The sequence below is a fragment of the Thermobia domestica genome, chromosome 4, assembly GCF_964235325.1.
Source record: "Thermobia domestica chromosome 4, izTheDome1.hap1.1, whole genome shotgun sequence".
Lineage (NCBI taxonomy): Eukaryota > Metazoa > Arthropoda > Insecta > Zygentoma > Lepismatidae > Thermobia > Thermobia domestica.
In genome coordinates, this window is record NC_137457.1 from 251,016,286 (window position 1) to 251,033,756 (window position 17,471).

Consider the following 17,471-nt stretch of genomic DNA (forward strand, 5'->3'; position numbering starts at 1 on the left):
AATAAAAGTACAAAATGACACTGAACCATGGGGGCTCAGCCCCCTCTACGACGATGCTGTGGATGCTCAAGAGGTCTGCGCCTCGAAGTTCCGGCGTATATGATCCCGCGTATATTCACGTAATGATATTTGAACACAAAATCATGCATTTTATTTCCGAATTCGAAAGACATCTAAGTTCTCAGTTTATTTATTGAAGATGGTAAACTTCACCTGCAAAATTGAAGTTGAAACTGGGATGTAATTTCGTTGGAAGTCGCGGACATATCAGTTTTCTCTTGTAACTTTCGAGATCTCTTGTAACTTGTCGCAAATTTTTAGGGTATAAAAGTTACCAAAATTTTTGGGGCAATAGGACACCTCACTTATATGAAGAATGGAAATAGAAGAAAGAGAGAAGTTGTTGAAAATAGGTGGTTTTCCATCGAAAATTTGGAATTTATCTAATTGCACCAGCCGTTTGGACTCGTTATTGGTAAGACGCCGGTGCGGAATCCAGCAAAATAAGTATTGTTTGGAAACCGATTAGAGGTGTTCGGACTCCCTTACATAACAATGTGCAAGTTTCCTGTGTCAGTTTTTCGTGTTCTTATATTTAACTGAACTGGATTTTTTGTTTAAACATAGGCAGTCTTACCAGTATGGAGCCCAAATGGCTGGTCCGATTGAAAAAGAAAATCCACAGTTTTAGGTATATTTTTCCATAGATAAGACTAAATGAAAGAGTAATCTTTGGTAAAATGGAATTTTTATTTGAAGCCAGAATATTGTGTGTCCTACGCACTTAGTAAAAGTGTCCCTTTAACAGTGTGGTGGCCAAGTTTTTTGTACAAGTTAATGTATACGGGGTGGAACGAAAGTCCTTTGCCACAGGCCAACGTGGTTACGAATGCAAGTGCGAAAAAATGTATAGAGAGCAAAGCTACTGGAAATGATAGGTTTTTAATCTAAAGTGTTGGAATACTTCAAATTGGACCAGCAGTTTTGACCGTATATTGGTAGTCGCCCCAAAGCTAATTGAAAAACCAACGTTGCCAGTCAGTGTTACAATAGAAGCAGTTCACTCAATGATTGAGCGGAAGGCAAGCAAAAATTATGCCGTAGGGAAGAACCAAGAATATTAAAAATCTCGGTTGCAGTCTGTAGCATTGTGAGGTTCAGAGGCAGCCGGGGGTAGGGGGTGAAATTCGTAATGATTTGAAAGTTAGTTATGAAAATGGTTGGTTATGAAAGTTGCGAAATGCAGAATGCAGTTAAAACTACATCTGTAACTATTGTTTACAAAGTTTACTGTACAGATTGTACATGGTACTGAGAATAACTGTATGTAATCTCATGCACGCACGGTACGCTTCCAGACGCAAAACTTTGAGCTACTACAAATGTTCAAATTGGTTTCTCTCCTGCTGATAGCGCATATGGATACGGTGTCACACACTACCACACAACACAGACACACCCCAATGTTTGAGGTGTTATTTCTCTACACTCGTTTCTGATATTCTCCTTCAGGTAATCCACGTTTCTGGATCTGGTTCGATATACAGCAGACTGTAGATACTCTCACAAGTAAAAGTCTAGTGGCGTTAGGTCAGGGACCTGGGTAGGTAGTGGTGAAGTTGAAAATGTGGAGTGTCGAAAACCGCATGTTTTTATCTATAACCGCTCGTTGAAAGTATGATACGGTGGAGGTATGACAGACAGGACAAGAACAAAAACACCCTATAGACCGCTAATAAAAATAACAGACTCATGAAGAAGGGGTCTTTTACTTTTCAAACATGATAGTTGCAGGGAGGAAGAATACGTACTTCGGATGCCAGTACATTATTTCTTGCTTGACGGCATTCCAGTACGAGATAGTAATACTCGTCGTAAGGGTATGAGACTTTTAATATTAGTTAAAGTAATACTATTATTATTAGTAGTAGTAGTGGCAAGAGCAGGTAACAGTTGCAATAATACGTAGCAATAGCTGCGTTGTTTTTCACGTATCATGGATACTTTTTTCCGAACCACTTTTTAACTTAGAATTTCACACCTTACACTGCCCTCTCCATATCCCTTATCCTACTTACTGATTGCAACGGAGATTTTGTAGTATTGTTTCTTCCATACGGTATAATTTTTGATTGTTTCCGTTGCCTGAATTAATGCTTCTATTATAAGACTGCGTTGCTTCAATTACCAGTGGAGGCGACTACCAGTGTAGAGCCAAAACTGCTGGTTTGATTTGAAAAATTCCAACATTTTAGATTGAAAACCTCTAATTTCCAACAACTATGTTCTCTGAAGTTTTTCTTATGTACACACACACAAATCTAGCCCATAGCAGAATTTTGTTACGAAACTCGCTCATTGCAACAATATTCTCTGAATGTAATTCTTGCAAGTCACTGGTTTATATTAAGAAAATGGTTGTATATACAAGTATATTGTAAAACTTGTAATTAAAATGATCATTTTCAGTTATTTTTCCTTTACATGGAAATTTCATTTAAATTTTCTAGAGTTCCTCTATTGAGAGTTGAAGGTCCATTGATAGTGGTGCAACTATTGGAAACGACGCTTCTTACCTTAATCAACTATGCAAGGTAAGTTGAATCTTTTAACTAATACTTGGAATAGAGAAGAGTGCCTCGTTTAGAAACGAATTCAGGTATTTAAATTTTATTATAATAATTTGTAAACACCGAGGACGGCTCTTGAGGAAAATCTCATCTCTAAAAGTCTAAATTTTACCGATATAAATTAATGCAGAGATGGACAAACTAAGGCCCGCGGGCCAGATGCCTCCTTAAAAGTTCTGTTCGGCCCGCGACAAGATTCTAATATAACGTATGAAAAGTGAAATACTGTAGTTACCGTGAAACAGTTGTATCAGGTACAGTCCGACAGATGAGCGTTTTTTACTTCTGAGTATACCTACATTCCCATTCCATCCAAATTTTGAGAAACTTAAATTGTTAATAGGTATCACAAAAATTTTGTAAAATGTACCATTGTTGTTTTTAATAAATTATACTGGCCATTTTCCTTTTTCTTTGTCCCTCTTCTAAAAAGTTTGCCCATCAGAGCTAAGGAAAGAACCTCAACCTAATCATAGTATATAATTTTCTGAGGCTGTATGAAACTTCTTTTCCTTTAGCCTGTAGCAATTAAATTAAATTTTTAACCGATATGACTTGCCTCTAGAACCGTCACACAGCAAATATAAATGTTGGAAAATATCTTTCGGTTCTTAGTTCTGGTAATGAAAGGCTTAATTATTGTAGGATCTTGCATTTCACACCATTACCTCATTGTCCACTTGCTACGTCTGAATACAGGAGAGGTTTGGCTTACGTGGAACTGGTATAATTGTATAGAGTATCCGAAAAGGGTATCCTGCACCATAGGAAAAAATCATCTTACTTGTTCAATATGCTCTCCATTGAGTTCCACACATGTTTCTAACCGGAATCTCAAGTTGTTGAGTATATGGAGGACATTTTTTGGCCAATTGCTTTGCGTAAGTCATTGTTTCTTGTATGAAGTTGCGAATCTTATGCTGTACCATCAGGTCTGTGGGATTCAAATTCAGCAAACATGTGACTCATTCGGGGTCTCTTCTGCGACTAATCCGGATTTCCAGAAATATATATAATGCTTACGATTTTTCTTATGGTGGGGGACTTTTGGACACCCTGTACTATGTATTCAATAAATCAGGATATTAGTACAACAGTGAGTGGTAATACACCTTGTAAGATTTCGTGAGGAACTCCAGAAGCACGTGTGTTTGCTTCTCTCAAGTCTGATTCTTACGTTCTTCATCACTAGTATAATCTCAGCGATTACGACACCATTAAGTACTGAAGGACTTCTTCATCGGTAGTTCAATAAGTGCTTAGAAGGAATATCGGCTTTACAACATTACTTTCATTACTAGCTTACACCAAGGCTCCCGGGGATAGAATCCGGGATCATTCGTATTAGAAACAGAGGTAAAAGTGGATCTGAAAAGGTAGGGGGACGGTAGATAGCGGCATGACGTCACGCCATCCCCCTGCCTATCGTTACACATGGTATTTTTTATGAACTGGGGGACGCCGTATACATTTTTTGGAGGTGAGGGGACGGTGTCTTCTCGTGTTCCCCCTCACTTAACCTCCTGATTAGAAATGCACATTTGTTAGTCTTACTACAAACATTCACTCGTGTATTTGAATAAAGATATAATAGATTTTAAAGAGGATAGGGGTTTTTGAACAGTATGTTTGTATAAAAATTACTCTATATAGTAACATAATAGGGTTTTAAGAATGATACTCCATGATAAATGGGGGGGGGGGGCGGTGGCTCAGTGGTAGAGCGTTCACCTCTGGTGCTTGGGGTCCCGGATTCGATCCCAGCCCCCGCCAAGTGAACTTTGTGGTGGACAAACACCGTGCTCGTGGGTTTTCTCGGGGTTCTCCCGTTTCCTCCCACTTTCTTCATTCCACCATTTCACTCATCTTTCATCATCACCGTCTCCTTTAGCCTAACCGGCATAACCGTGGGACGTAAAACTCAAAGATTTCATTTTTTCCATGATAAATGATCTCGGAAATCGCATAATACTAGTCAAAAATTATTTTTATTTTTCTACGTTCAATTTAGAAAGCATGTTTCCAGTCAGTTTCAGTAAGAATAAGAATTACTTTCAGTAAGAATAAAGAGTTCGCTTACAATAGGCTTATATAATACAATTATAGTTTAGAACTTCCTTGTGGTTATATGGATAACGTACGCACTTTCGACACGGACACGGAAATCCGGATTCGATTTCTGGCGGGACGTCGTGTGGTTTGGTTCCATGTTAAGCTGTGCGTGCACGTCTCGTAAATCATCTGTCCTGAAAGAAATTTCGAATTCCGTAAAAAAGCCACTATAGGTTTACTTTTAACGTGTTAATTAACAATATCTTTTTCTTGTAAGAAGCCAATTACTCAGCACGGTCGCAAGCCGCATAGTTCTCAGTACACATATGAACTATGGTGTCAATAGTTCTTTGACACATTTTCAGGACCAATAGCTTGTGATTGTATAATCGTAACGTACTTTGCCACTAGACTTTGTTATAGGAAGATGAATCAAAAAGAAAGTTACACTTCCAAGTTAGGGTCATTTATGAAACCACCTACACATTGGTAACACTGTTATGACAACATACAACACTTGTCCACATAGCCACCAAAAGATTGTAAACATTTATCGTAACGGTCAACCAACTTTTCGATCCCGGATGCATAGAAATCAGCTCCAGCGCTGTGTAACCGCCTGGAGACCACTGCTTTCACCTCTTCATCGTTTTGGAATCGTCGTCCACCGAGATCCTTTGTTAGCTTACCGAACAAATGATAATCACATGGCGCTAAGTCCGGTCTCCCACTTCAATCATGTTGCCGTACCTCCCACTTGAATCGTTGCAGCAGTTCAGACGTTTGGCGGGCCATGTAAGGTGTTCCGTTATCGTGCAACAAAATCACACCGGCGCTTAATTTTCCTCGCCGCGTTTCTTTAATTGGCTTACTCAGCCGGTGCAAGGTTTGACAATACGAACTCGCGTTCATTGTCGTGCTTACGACGTAAATTCCACGAGCACCACACCCTCAATGTCAAAGAACACGTCGCCATGGCCTTTCCTGCTGAAGGTTGGAACTTGGCCTTCTTTCGTGGTAGTGATATGGTGTGCACCCATTCCATCGATGTTCTTTTTGACTCGGAGTGAAGTCCGGACTTACGTTTCATCCCCTGTGATGATTCGCCGCAGAAACTCGTTGCCCTCCACAGAATACCTTTGCAAAAATGCCAGTGACTATTCGAAACGTTGTCCCTTGTGAACATCGGTGAGCAGACATGGAACCCATCTTTGACAGTTTACGAAAGCCAAGGTGCTCGTGAATAATGGAGAACACTACCATACGAAATGATTAGTAGGCTGGCAATTTCCTCGAATGATTCTCTCTAATGATCCCTTTCACACAGTTAACATTTGCAACGGTACTGGACGTTGCGGGCCTACCTTTGTGATATTCGGCCGTGAGATCCGTGCTTCCGGCGTCAAATGGCTTACACCACTTTACAATACCTGGGCGAGATATTGCACGCTTACTGTATGCGACAGTGATTTCACGGTGAATGTCCGTACAATTGAGCCGTTTAGCCCATAGAAATCTGATCATTGCACGCATCTCCAATTTGGAGTAAATATCCAGTTGACGCCAGTTGATTGAACCTAGTCGGCTCTGCACACACAAACGACGGGAGATCACACAAACCTTCCTCTCGGATGTGTCAGCAGTTACTGTAGCTTGCCTCGCATTGGACACAGTTAAGACATAGCGCGCTATCGCGGCGAGCTGATGCAATTTACTTTGATTCGCCATCGTATGTGCATTTATGATCACTTCGCATAACAAGAAGCTTCTGAGATTTCAGCATGTGTTTATACGGGTCAGGGCAAACGCTACCGTCTTTGAATCTCATGTGTGCTTAGCGTGTCAAATATTTCGGATGCGGAAGGTATAGTGAGTGCGTGGTGCACCATCGTGTTGAAATTAATGATTTTTAGTATAGTGACATAGATTCCAATTCAAATATAAGATTATTCCTCATTGTTGGTGACACCTTCATCTAAGCTGCAATATTAGTTTCTTCAAAATTCAGATTCCACCATACTCAATATGAAATGTAATTTATTAAAATTTAATACGCCATTCGAATAATCGTTACCATTATAGTATAAATATGGTCGTTGCTGCACCCTTATGATCAATAACGCTGCTCCCTTAGTGAGCCTAACTTGACCTCCAATTAAAACAATACGTTTTAAAACTTATTAACAATTTCTGACCAGTAATATCTTTCAAGTCCTTACGAGTACAGCATTGATGAAAACTATTTGTATAATTCATATACAAGGTGTTCAAAAGTCTCACAAAATGGAAATATTACAAAAGATGTTGAAAATGGTAACCATTTACTATTTGAAACATATGGAACCTTCTGATCGTGTACCTGAAAATTTTTCGGAGCGTTGCTTTGATATATTGTCCATAGATCGTTGAATATTAGTTTGCAGTTCTTGCATAGCATGGAGATGGATTGTGTAAGGTGCTGCCTTCCGATACCCCACAAGAGAATGTCTGGCGGGGTGATGTCAGGAGACCCAAGAGGCGACAGCAACTTGGAATGATGCGCCGTGGTAATTCAGATTCCAAATACTCGTGTCACATAAACGGTATGGGAACTTGCATTTGTTCTTGTGAAACTATTCCTTTCCTTTTTTTTTTTTTTTTCATCAGTCAGATTAGTAAAAGCAATCCATGACTAGCTGAAGATGACATTCATTGTCGATCGTCATGCGGAAGAAGAGAACTGAAATTCTCGTTCGAAACATGGTACATCATACGAGCTTTTATGCGTGAAGGGAAGAGTCATAGAGCAAATGTGCCATGAGTCAGTCGACCACAAACGCGAATTTTGTGAATTCACATACCCATCGAGGCGAAACAAAACTCGTCTGACCAATACCAGTCGTTCTACTCCTCTCTAGCAGGCATTACATGAGCTACTGACAATATTCGACACGCTTGAGGGAATCCCCTTGCTCTAACTCCTACAGAACTTTGAATTTGTACGAGAACATTTATAACAATTCCCTCATAGCTATGCGTGTTGTACTGTAGTATATACCACTCTTAACAAGCAACTTGCACAAGGACTTCAGCGGACTATTTTTCTTCGTTGTTTTGATATTTGTTCTCGGTGAGAATTGTCGGTTTGCCACTTCTGAGAATGTCTGACACGTTCCCAGTTTTTTTTTTTTTTTTTTTTTTTTAATTTGTCGTCTGCATAGCGTACCACGAATGTATAGCAACTCAGATTCTGTATATACTCTTCCAGAATGGAGAAGCTTTCCTCCAGCGTATGCGCCATGTTGCTTTGGTACTGCACTACAATTTCCTTGCCTCAAGTATCACCAAGTGTCACTTGCAAAAGAAGAAAGAAGAAGAAATGATTAAATATGTACATCACGTGTTGCGTGGCTTTTTGATCGCTCTGTGTTTTATATTTGCTATGTGGTTTAAACATATTTTCTTGATCTCAAAATTTCAGTGACCCTTTGTAAGTTTTAGCATCACAAACACATTTTGAGTATTTTCAAATTTGTTCAACTATTGTAAATTATTGGTTACAAAGTATAAACGGGTGTTTCACTATTGCCTTCTACGACTAGAACTTATTTAAAAAAGGTTAGAATGGTTAGGTTTTGACACATACACGAACTAATTACTCTTTAACACGAACATTTAAATTATTCATAAATAACTGTGCATGCTTTTCGAGAGCTTTCGTCGTGCGTTTTTTATGCTAATTTGAGGACCCAGAATCCAAAACAGTTTTCATCGTTCGCTTTTTATATTAGTTTGAGGACACAGAATCCAAGAAAGTTTTCGTCGTGCGCTTATTTTATACTAATTTGAAGACGCATAATGCAAAAGTTTTCATTGTGCGCTTTTTATACTAATTTTAGGACACAGAATTAGGGATGTGCACGAGTCAAGACATGTCCCGAATCTAGACTCGACTCGAATTAGTCGAAACACACTTTGTAAAATTCGAGACGAGTCAACACGAACGTATTTCTCGACTCCAATTTTCGAGTCAAGACACGAGTTGAGTTGAGACTGCTCGTAAAAATCTCGACTCGACTGAATATCTCGAAAATCTTTCTATAATTTTTAATATTATTTTGAATAAAGTATTCACTCAGAAACAGCCTTGAAACCAATTCCAGCATTCATTACTTAAAAGGTGGGCCGCGGTGGCTCAGTGGTAGAGCGTTCACCTCTGGTGCTTGGGGTCCTGGGTTCGATCCCAGCCCCCGCCAAGTGAACTTTGTGGTGGACAAACACCGTGTGCGTGGGTTTTCTCGGGGTTCTCCCGTTTCCTCCCACTTTCTTCATTCCACCATTTCATTCATTACTCATCATCACCGTCTCCTTTAGCCTAACCGGCATAACCGCGGGACGTAAAACTCAAAGATTTCATTTCATTTTTTTTACTTACAAAGGTACAGAACGCATAAACTTAATAGTTAATCTTTCGAGATCAAGATTTAATTTTCAGCTCGATTCAGGTAATTAAAACTAATAATTAATGTCATGATATTTGATTGTACTTCAAATATAATAATAATATTAATAATTGGTTATCTAGTTTGTATAAAACTATTATCCGTAGCCTGTATAAAACTATTGCGATAAAGTGAACTTCATAAATTCTCTGAGCAATTGGCAATCAATACTAATTTAGCATAGTTATAATTATTGTGTTTTCGTTCCCATGAACGCAGTAGGGCTACATAACTTCTGGATTATTCGCTTTCCCAACTATTTTGAACCTTTAATGTGTTGCATATCACGAGTTACGGATAATATACCGTACACCACATTGTAGTACCGTACATCACATATTATGATACCATACTATTTTACATAGTATATTTCAATAAATAGACTGATTGGATACCAAGAACTAGTACAGATACCTTTCTCTCTCTAGATAGGTATTTTTAAAAGGATTTTTGTAAACACTAAATTATAAAGCAAACATGCAGTAGTTATGGTTTTGTTTCCCAACATAAAAGAAATATGGATTGTTCATGAGATATTGAGCTTCAACTTCCACTCCTGGCTGATGTGTACGTATATTTTAACTCGTATATTTTGTCTCGACTCGAATTTTGAGACGTCTCGTCACGAATTCGGGTCGAATCGAGACAGAAACATATTTTCGAGTCGAGACAGGCTTAAATCTCGACTCGACTCATGCGCATCCCTATACAGAATCCAAAAGAGTTTCCATCGTGCGCTTTTTATATTAGTTTGAGGACAAAATTCAAAAGTGTTTTCGTCGTGCGTTTTTAATACTAATTTGAAGAGCCATATTGCAAAAGAGTTTTCATTGTGTGCTTTTTATACTAATTTGGGGACGCAGAATCCAAAAGAGTTTTCATCGTGCGTTTTTTATACTAATTTGTAGACGCATGTAATGCTAATGAGTTTTCATCGTGCGCTTTTTATACTAACTTGAGGACGCAGAATCCAGTAAAACTATTATATAACATGTCTGTTCATGGAGTCACGAGAAAAATGACTTCAAATTGATCGCCATAAAACAAAAGGATAATAGATAATGAGCGGTGTTGAGGAATTCATTCAGCGTCTCAAGAATATATACTGTCTGAACCTTTCTTTCTGTACTCAAACCAAATATGGTAGAAACTTACAACTGTTCTGTTTCAAAATGGATCTCCATAGAGTCTTCATCCCGGCGAAATTAAAATACCGCTAATTTTACAGTAATTATGTGATATCTTCAAATAGATAAAAGATAATCGAAATGTGGAACAAGAGCGCCCTAGACAATATTATTTTACATAAGAAACCGTTATCACGACTCACTTATCTGCTTTCGATTTCGAGCCAATTTGAAAATCGGCATTTATTTTCGCGTTTCTAAACAGCTGAAAACGGAAAGCCACTAGGTGACTTGTGATAACGGTACCTCACGCAAAATAATATTGTCTAGGGCGCTCTTGTTCCGTATTTCAATTATCTTTTATCTATTTGAAGATATCACATAATTACTGTAAAATTAGCGGTATTTTAATTTCGCCGGGATGAAGACTCTTAAGGAAAAACTAAACTTTTCTGGTATGAATTCAGTGACCTAAGAATATGATGAAATTTCCTATTTCTACACTGATCTTCGTAGTAAAAAAATATAATAGATATCGAGTTTTTTTTTTTTTTTTTTTTTTTTTTTTTTTTTGTATGGGATCAATACTACGAGGACAGGTTCAATATCTTACTTTATTCTTATATTGCAACTGGAAGTGGTAGAGCGCTTACCTCTGGTGTTCGGGTCTCTGGTTCGACTCCCCGGCCAAGTAAGTTTGTGGTGGACAACATGGTGTCCGTGGATTTTGTAGGGGAGTTAGCGTTTCTCGCATATTTCATTCCACCGATTCTTCCGTCGTTCACTTGCTGTAAGCATTCGTCTCCTTTAACCTAAGAGGCATAAACGTGGAACGTTAAACTGGAAGATTGCAGTTAACTTTTTCTTCTACTAAAACTGGTAGTACAACGTTCGGTTTCAATATTAACTCATATATTGTAATAATCCAAGAAGTAGCGAGAAAGTGTTTCTGGTATGGTCTCGGAGTTCGAAGGGAAGGTTCCATGTCCGAACTTCTTCCGTTGCAACCAGAAGATATAGATTTATTATTTCCAGTTTTGGTATTGTAGCCGCATAATTTAGATGTGAAACGAAACGAAACGCCTTTTTTTGTTTTGTTTTTTCAACACGACTGTACGTTTGCTCTCCCTGTTGTAATCTTTCCCATTCCATCAGCCATTCCCGCTGATCTAGTGGCTAGCGCATACGACTTTGGAACATGTTCCAGGTTCGATTCTCGATTGGGAGAGCAATAAGAATTTGAGCACACTGATGGTTCGGATTCCATCGTAAATTGTAGGTCTATGTCCCATACAGGCTCGGAAGCGAAAGGGGACACTAAACTTTAACAAACATAGAGCTTAGTACTGTATAATATTTCGTTTTACTCGTGTAGTTTTTCTTTTTTGCGCAGTGGACTTTACGTGCTCAGAAGTTCTGCGTTTTCTAGCATTAGGATAGTGTTGTATATACGGTAGTTACTGAACGTAGTTCAATAAATAACGTGAAAAGACCTTCTTTTATTCATCGGAAACGTAGAATTTTCTTGAACAAAAATTCCTCCTCCGTTCTAGAAAATTAAACTTCGTACTTCAGTGACCTTGATTGATTGATCAATGTTATTTGAAAATAACTGTTTTGGGTAATAACTTCTTCTGTTGATAGCTGCGTGGTATATGAGAAAAAAAAAGCATTTAACAATTCGTTTCAATGTATTACGATGCTCTTTGTATCTTTTGAGGAAGATTAAGTATTCCTGAAGCAAACTGTATTATTTTGTACCGTATGTAAATTTCACATAAGAAATTAGTGCTGTACTTCATTTTGGTGCTCTATATTAATATGGTGCTGCATTTATTCATGTGATTAAAATACCGTAACAGTTGATATATACATTTGAATTAATTCTGATATAAAACGGAAGTGTAAGTGGATTGTTTTACTCTTCCAAACTATGTTATGCAAAGTATGGGATCTCTTCAGTCAATCAATTAAATTAGTCCATCTGTCGAGATAACATGTTATATCAGAGAAAAACGACAATATAACTAGAAGCTGTTTTTTTTTTTTTTTTTTTTTTTTTTTTTTTTTTTTTTAATCGATTATGCGTCCTAAGACTGTTTCATCTGGACTTGCATCCCTGTATTCAAAATGTAAGTGAAATCACGATGGGTCAGTTGTAGGGCGCTTACCTCTGTTATGTGGGGTCCCTGGTTTGATCTCAGCTCGCGCCAGATGGGGTTTGTGGTAACCAAACACCGTGTGCGTATTTTTTCGGAACTCCTCCGTTTCCTCCCACTTCTTTCATTCCACCATTTCATTCTTTAGCATTGTCCTGTCCCCTTTAACCGCAGTGCATAATTATGAGACGTAAAACTAACAAGCAAAACTTAAGTGATGACCAGCTGGTTTCAACACTGATCGCCATAAAAGTAAAACAATATATAACACCGGAAGTACGTCTGTCTTCTAGTGTAAAGTATTGTAAAAATCTACTGCCACTTCTGTTTCCTATATTGATTAGCACAGAAAAAAAGCGGTATGCGACTTTTTTGCGTTATACGTATTCATAGTTCTGGTGATAGGTTCCAACCGCTTTATTGACCAGTTGAAATCTAAAGTGGTAGATGTATATTTCCGGTTTCAATATTAGAATTGAAAAAAAAAAAAAAATGGTAAGGGACAGCGAGATTTTTAACAATAATGATTCAAAGTCCCTAGAATAGGTTCTGTATGCGCCTTTATACTGTTGAAACCGGAAGAGATACATATCTCACTTCCAGTTATAATACTGGAGCTGTATAATTCAGTAGTCTGTGAAATAAAACTCATGTGTTCAATTACATTGATAGTACCTTGTAACCATGTAAGTAAACTTTTGTAGACTATATAATTGTAATGATCTGTCTTTCGAACTCCGAGTTGAACAATTAGTCATCCACCAGCAATTTCTAAAATGAAACTGTAGCTTTTGACTTCCAAACTATTCTATGCATAAGTCTGGGAAGTATTGATGAACGACTGTATCTGCTCATCATATATGTGAGCAGGTAAGATACAGCGATTTTTTTTTTTTTTTTTTAAATAAATTCAGTGTCCCAAGAATAGGTACCATATTCTCCCTCTCAAACTAGAATTTGTGTAATAACACTGATTCACTGATATCAACTATCATATATATATATATATATATATATATATATAAATAATGTGTGTGTGTTAATGAACTATATCGACAAACTGTAAGAGATGATTCCTCACATCAAAATAAGAGAAAAAGTTCATATGGATCTACGTCGAAAAGTGCATAGTTTGAGCTAGGGCTGTCCAAAATCGCGAAAAAGCTCAATTTCCAGACGCCCTAGTTCGAATTCTAGAAACTGTGGATGGTGGTTTTTATCAGCGTAGAGGAAGCTACGTATATACAATCCAAAAAATGCATATCTCATCAATTGTCAATAGGTGTAGACGGTATTCCCTACAGCAGCGTTTCCCAACTGGTGTGCAGCGAATGGACCGCTGGTGTGCCGCGAGGAAATCGGAACAAAATTATTAATTCTACAGCAACCAAATTGCAAGACATAGGAAAAAATTGTATATTTTTGTATTTCACACTACTATGAATTTCTACCATGGAAAAAATTACTGTAATTGTAATATATTATTCTACATCTATTACTGTGCAGCAGACAGTATTTCGGCTCGTACACATTTCCACGGTTAGCTGCTATGTTACGCTTCAATTGAGTCATACTAACACCGCGAAATGGAAGCATTTGTACGGTACACGTCAAGTGAACGTTCGTAGAACACTCATCCGCACGTAAATGACAGAACAATACTTTGTTCAACAGCTCTGTCGCAAGCTGTGTGATTGCAATAGTATGCACCGGTTTTGGTTAAAACTACAAAGTTAAAAGTACAAAACGTTTGTTTGTTCGTTCGTTATTTAGTGATCTTCGTTCTTAGTGAAAGGTTGGATACAGTTTTCGAAAAAGAAAGCGTATTTTTAAAAAATCTGAGTCCTATATTTCATTGCAATTGTTTTCTATCTTAAAATTAGAATAAAAAATAAGCATAATGAATTAGTATAGGGTAAAACCAGTGATCGAGCTTTCATCTCTGAGAAGATCAGTAATCACACAAAAAAATACCATGATATTTTATATATGCAAATAATAATAATAATAATAATAATAATAATAATAATAATAATAATAATAATAATAATAATAATAATAATAATAATAATAATATCTGAGTGTGCCGCGAGAATTCAAGTTAACACCCGTAGTGTGCCACAAGTTGAAATAGGTTGGGAAACGCTGCCCTACAGGGTGGTAATTCTCAGATGTGTTTTCAATAGAGTTTTCAGATACATCATGATTTCAAGAAGAGTCCAAAGTAGGCAGGAGGTAAACCTTGACAACAATGGGCATCCAATGCTTCGGAGGGAAGGCAGAAGTGTTAGAAACCGGCAACTCCATGTATCTATGTTCGGAATAACATGTGATGCGATGTATTTCGTCACGGTATATTTCACGTTTTCTTCACTTATAAGCGTGAAAGAAAACATCGCACCATGCGTTTTCCCGAGTACGAGAGACCGTGCTGCTGACGATCCTTAACACTTCCGACATCGCGCCAAAGGATTCTGTGTTCACTGCTATCAAGGTTTATCATTTGCATACTTTGGACCAATCATAAAGTCAGAGCATATCTCAAATTTCGGTTGAAGGAGTGTTTGGGAATTTCACCCTACACGGAATAATCTATACATCCATTGAACATTAATGAAATATGCATTTTTGGATTGCGTATGCTTGACTTCCTTTACGCTGATAAGGACAACCATCCACAATCTCTCGAATTCGAAATAAGGCCTCTTGAAATTAGGCTTTTTTGAGATTTTGGACAGCCCTAGCTCTGAAACTATGCACTTTTCGCCATAGGTCTATATGAACTTTTTCTCTTATTTTGATATGAGGAATCACCTCTTACAGTTTGTCGGTATAGTTCATTAACACCCTATATATATATAATATATAATATCCTCCCTGATAAACACCATCTTTACTAAGACACTTACGTGTCGGGTGGGGAGGATTGCGTGCTACAGTGAAATTTAGAGCTATGTCGGTGGTAGTTCAGTACCAAAAGGGCCACCCCTATCGAATTGGTCTAGATGAAGTAGCCAGACAAAGAGTGTTCTGGGAGAAGGCAGCAGTTCTCCAGTGGCCAAGTTAGCGGAGATCATAGTGATTGGTAAGGCAACTTGGACATTTAGTTCCAGGCGTGGTCAGAGTGACTTTAACGGCTGAGATACTGTGGGGTGGAAGGCAACGGGAAACCACCACTTTATTTTCCCTAGTTTGCTGGCAGCGAAAAGAGAAGATATGTACAATGGTCTTTCGCAAATCAAAATATAGTTCCGGAGGTAAAATATCCCCCCATTCGGATCTCCGGGAGGGGGATGGCTTAGGAAGTACTTTTGGACGAGAAAGTAATAATTTGGGGAAGACGAAGAAAGACAAGGAGGAACAAAAGATTTAGGATAGGGACATAGAACGTACGTACTATGTTACAGGGAGGAAAATTTAAAAATCTTAAAGAAATGAAACAAAATAACCTAGATTTGGTAGGAGTTTGTGAAGTTCGATGGGAATGTAATGGGATGGTGAACAGCGAAGGATATAGAATGTTTGACTCAGGTAATGAAAAGGGTCAGGATGGCGTAGGAATAATTCTTGGAAAACGCTTAAAGAAGGTAGTGAAAGTACAATTTATTGATGATAAAGTTATGATGTTAAGACTTAAAGGTAAAACGAAGTATATAGTGGTGATACAGACATATGCACCGACGAGTTCGCATGCAACAGAAAAAGTAGAGGAAAATTATGAGAAGATAGAAGAAATTATAAGAGATAGGGAGAAGAGGGTTGCATGCGTAATTGTAATGGGAGATTTCAATGCAGTTGTGGGAGAAAAATAGGAAGGTAGTATCGTAGGCAAATATGGTTTAGGCGAAAGAAATGAAAGGGGAGAGGGACTAATGAATTTCTGTAGACAAAATTTACTAGTAATTGGGAACACTTGGTTCAATCAGCACAAGAAAAGAAGATATACATGGAAATCACCAATAGATGGCGGAGGATATCAGATAGACTATGTTATGATTCAGGACAGGTACCGGAATAGCTTAAAGAACGCGAAGCCCCTTCCCGGGGCTGATATTTTCCCGGGGAATTTTAATTGATACTATTTACAGTGGTATACGCTCAAAAAAGTTTTTGAAAAATTATAAATTTGCTTTCGAGTGAGATAAAGAGTTCGTGGAACATTCTGATCAAATGGTTTCTACTTGAAACAAGTTTGAAAATCCAGTGGAGGACTGTTGTTTTTGCCATGGTGAATTTCGGAAGCAGTAACTTTGCATAAGTATGGAACAGGTTAGTATGTTTCAGGTAGAATTCTGATACTCGTGAAGAAAATTTGACATCCTAGTGTTTGTTTACAGAAACGCACCTTTAAACAAAGTAGTGCAGTACAGCTGAATGTCTTAACCTTTACAGGTCAGATAGGGATTTCAAGAAAATCGTAGACCGTTACATTGGCGACTCTAGTACCCCTTCTGATTATCACAGGGACATGAACTATACCTCGTTGTAAAGGTTGTGGAACACAGATTCCAACGTGGTAACTTTTGTGCCCTCCATGCCAAACTCGTAGAAGGAGAAATTTTTGTTAAAAAAAAAAAAAAAGTTTTTTGGAAAATTGTGAGAAACTGGCAGCAACGCTGTTAATTGTCGCACACAGGAAAAATACTTTTGCGTGTACGCCAGACATTGGGTAGAATCATGTAGAAGAGCAAGCCAGAAAAAATTCCAAACGTGTTTCCTACGAGAATCACCCTGAACATATTTTTCGAAATATTTTGATCTACCCTGACGCCCGCAAGTGATACAGATATATAAGCCATACCTAGTTGGAAAGTTTATGGGGTACAAATTCCAATGAAGTAACTTATGTGGGCCCCGTGCCCAACTCGTAAATGTAGAAGAAATTAAAAAATGGAAAAAAAAATATTTTTTCGAAGCTTGTAGCACTATGGCAACACTGTTATTTGTCGTATGCTGGCAAAAATATTTTCACTTGTACGCCAGCCATGGGGTACAATCATGTAAAACAATGAATGGCGAAAA

General features: G+C 37.9%; 1 protein-coding gene across 4 annotated transcripts in view; it reads left to right on the plus strand.

Annotated features, from left to right (window-relative positions):
• The window catches only part of Naprt (nicotinate phosphoribosyltransferase), a 202,150-nt gene that overhangs the window by 61,687 nt on the left and 122,992 nt on the right, over positions 1 to 17,471 (plus strand). For all 4 annotated transcript variants that reach the window (XM_081755725.1, XM_081755726.1, XM_081755728.1 and 1 more), the window contains exon 4: positions 2,511 to 2,594. In XM_081755725.1, coding sequence (XP_081611851.1) covers positions 2,511 to 2,594 — 84 coding nt within the window. The remainder of the gene's footprint in view (positions 1 to 2,510; positions 2,595 to 17,471) is intronic.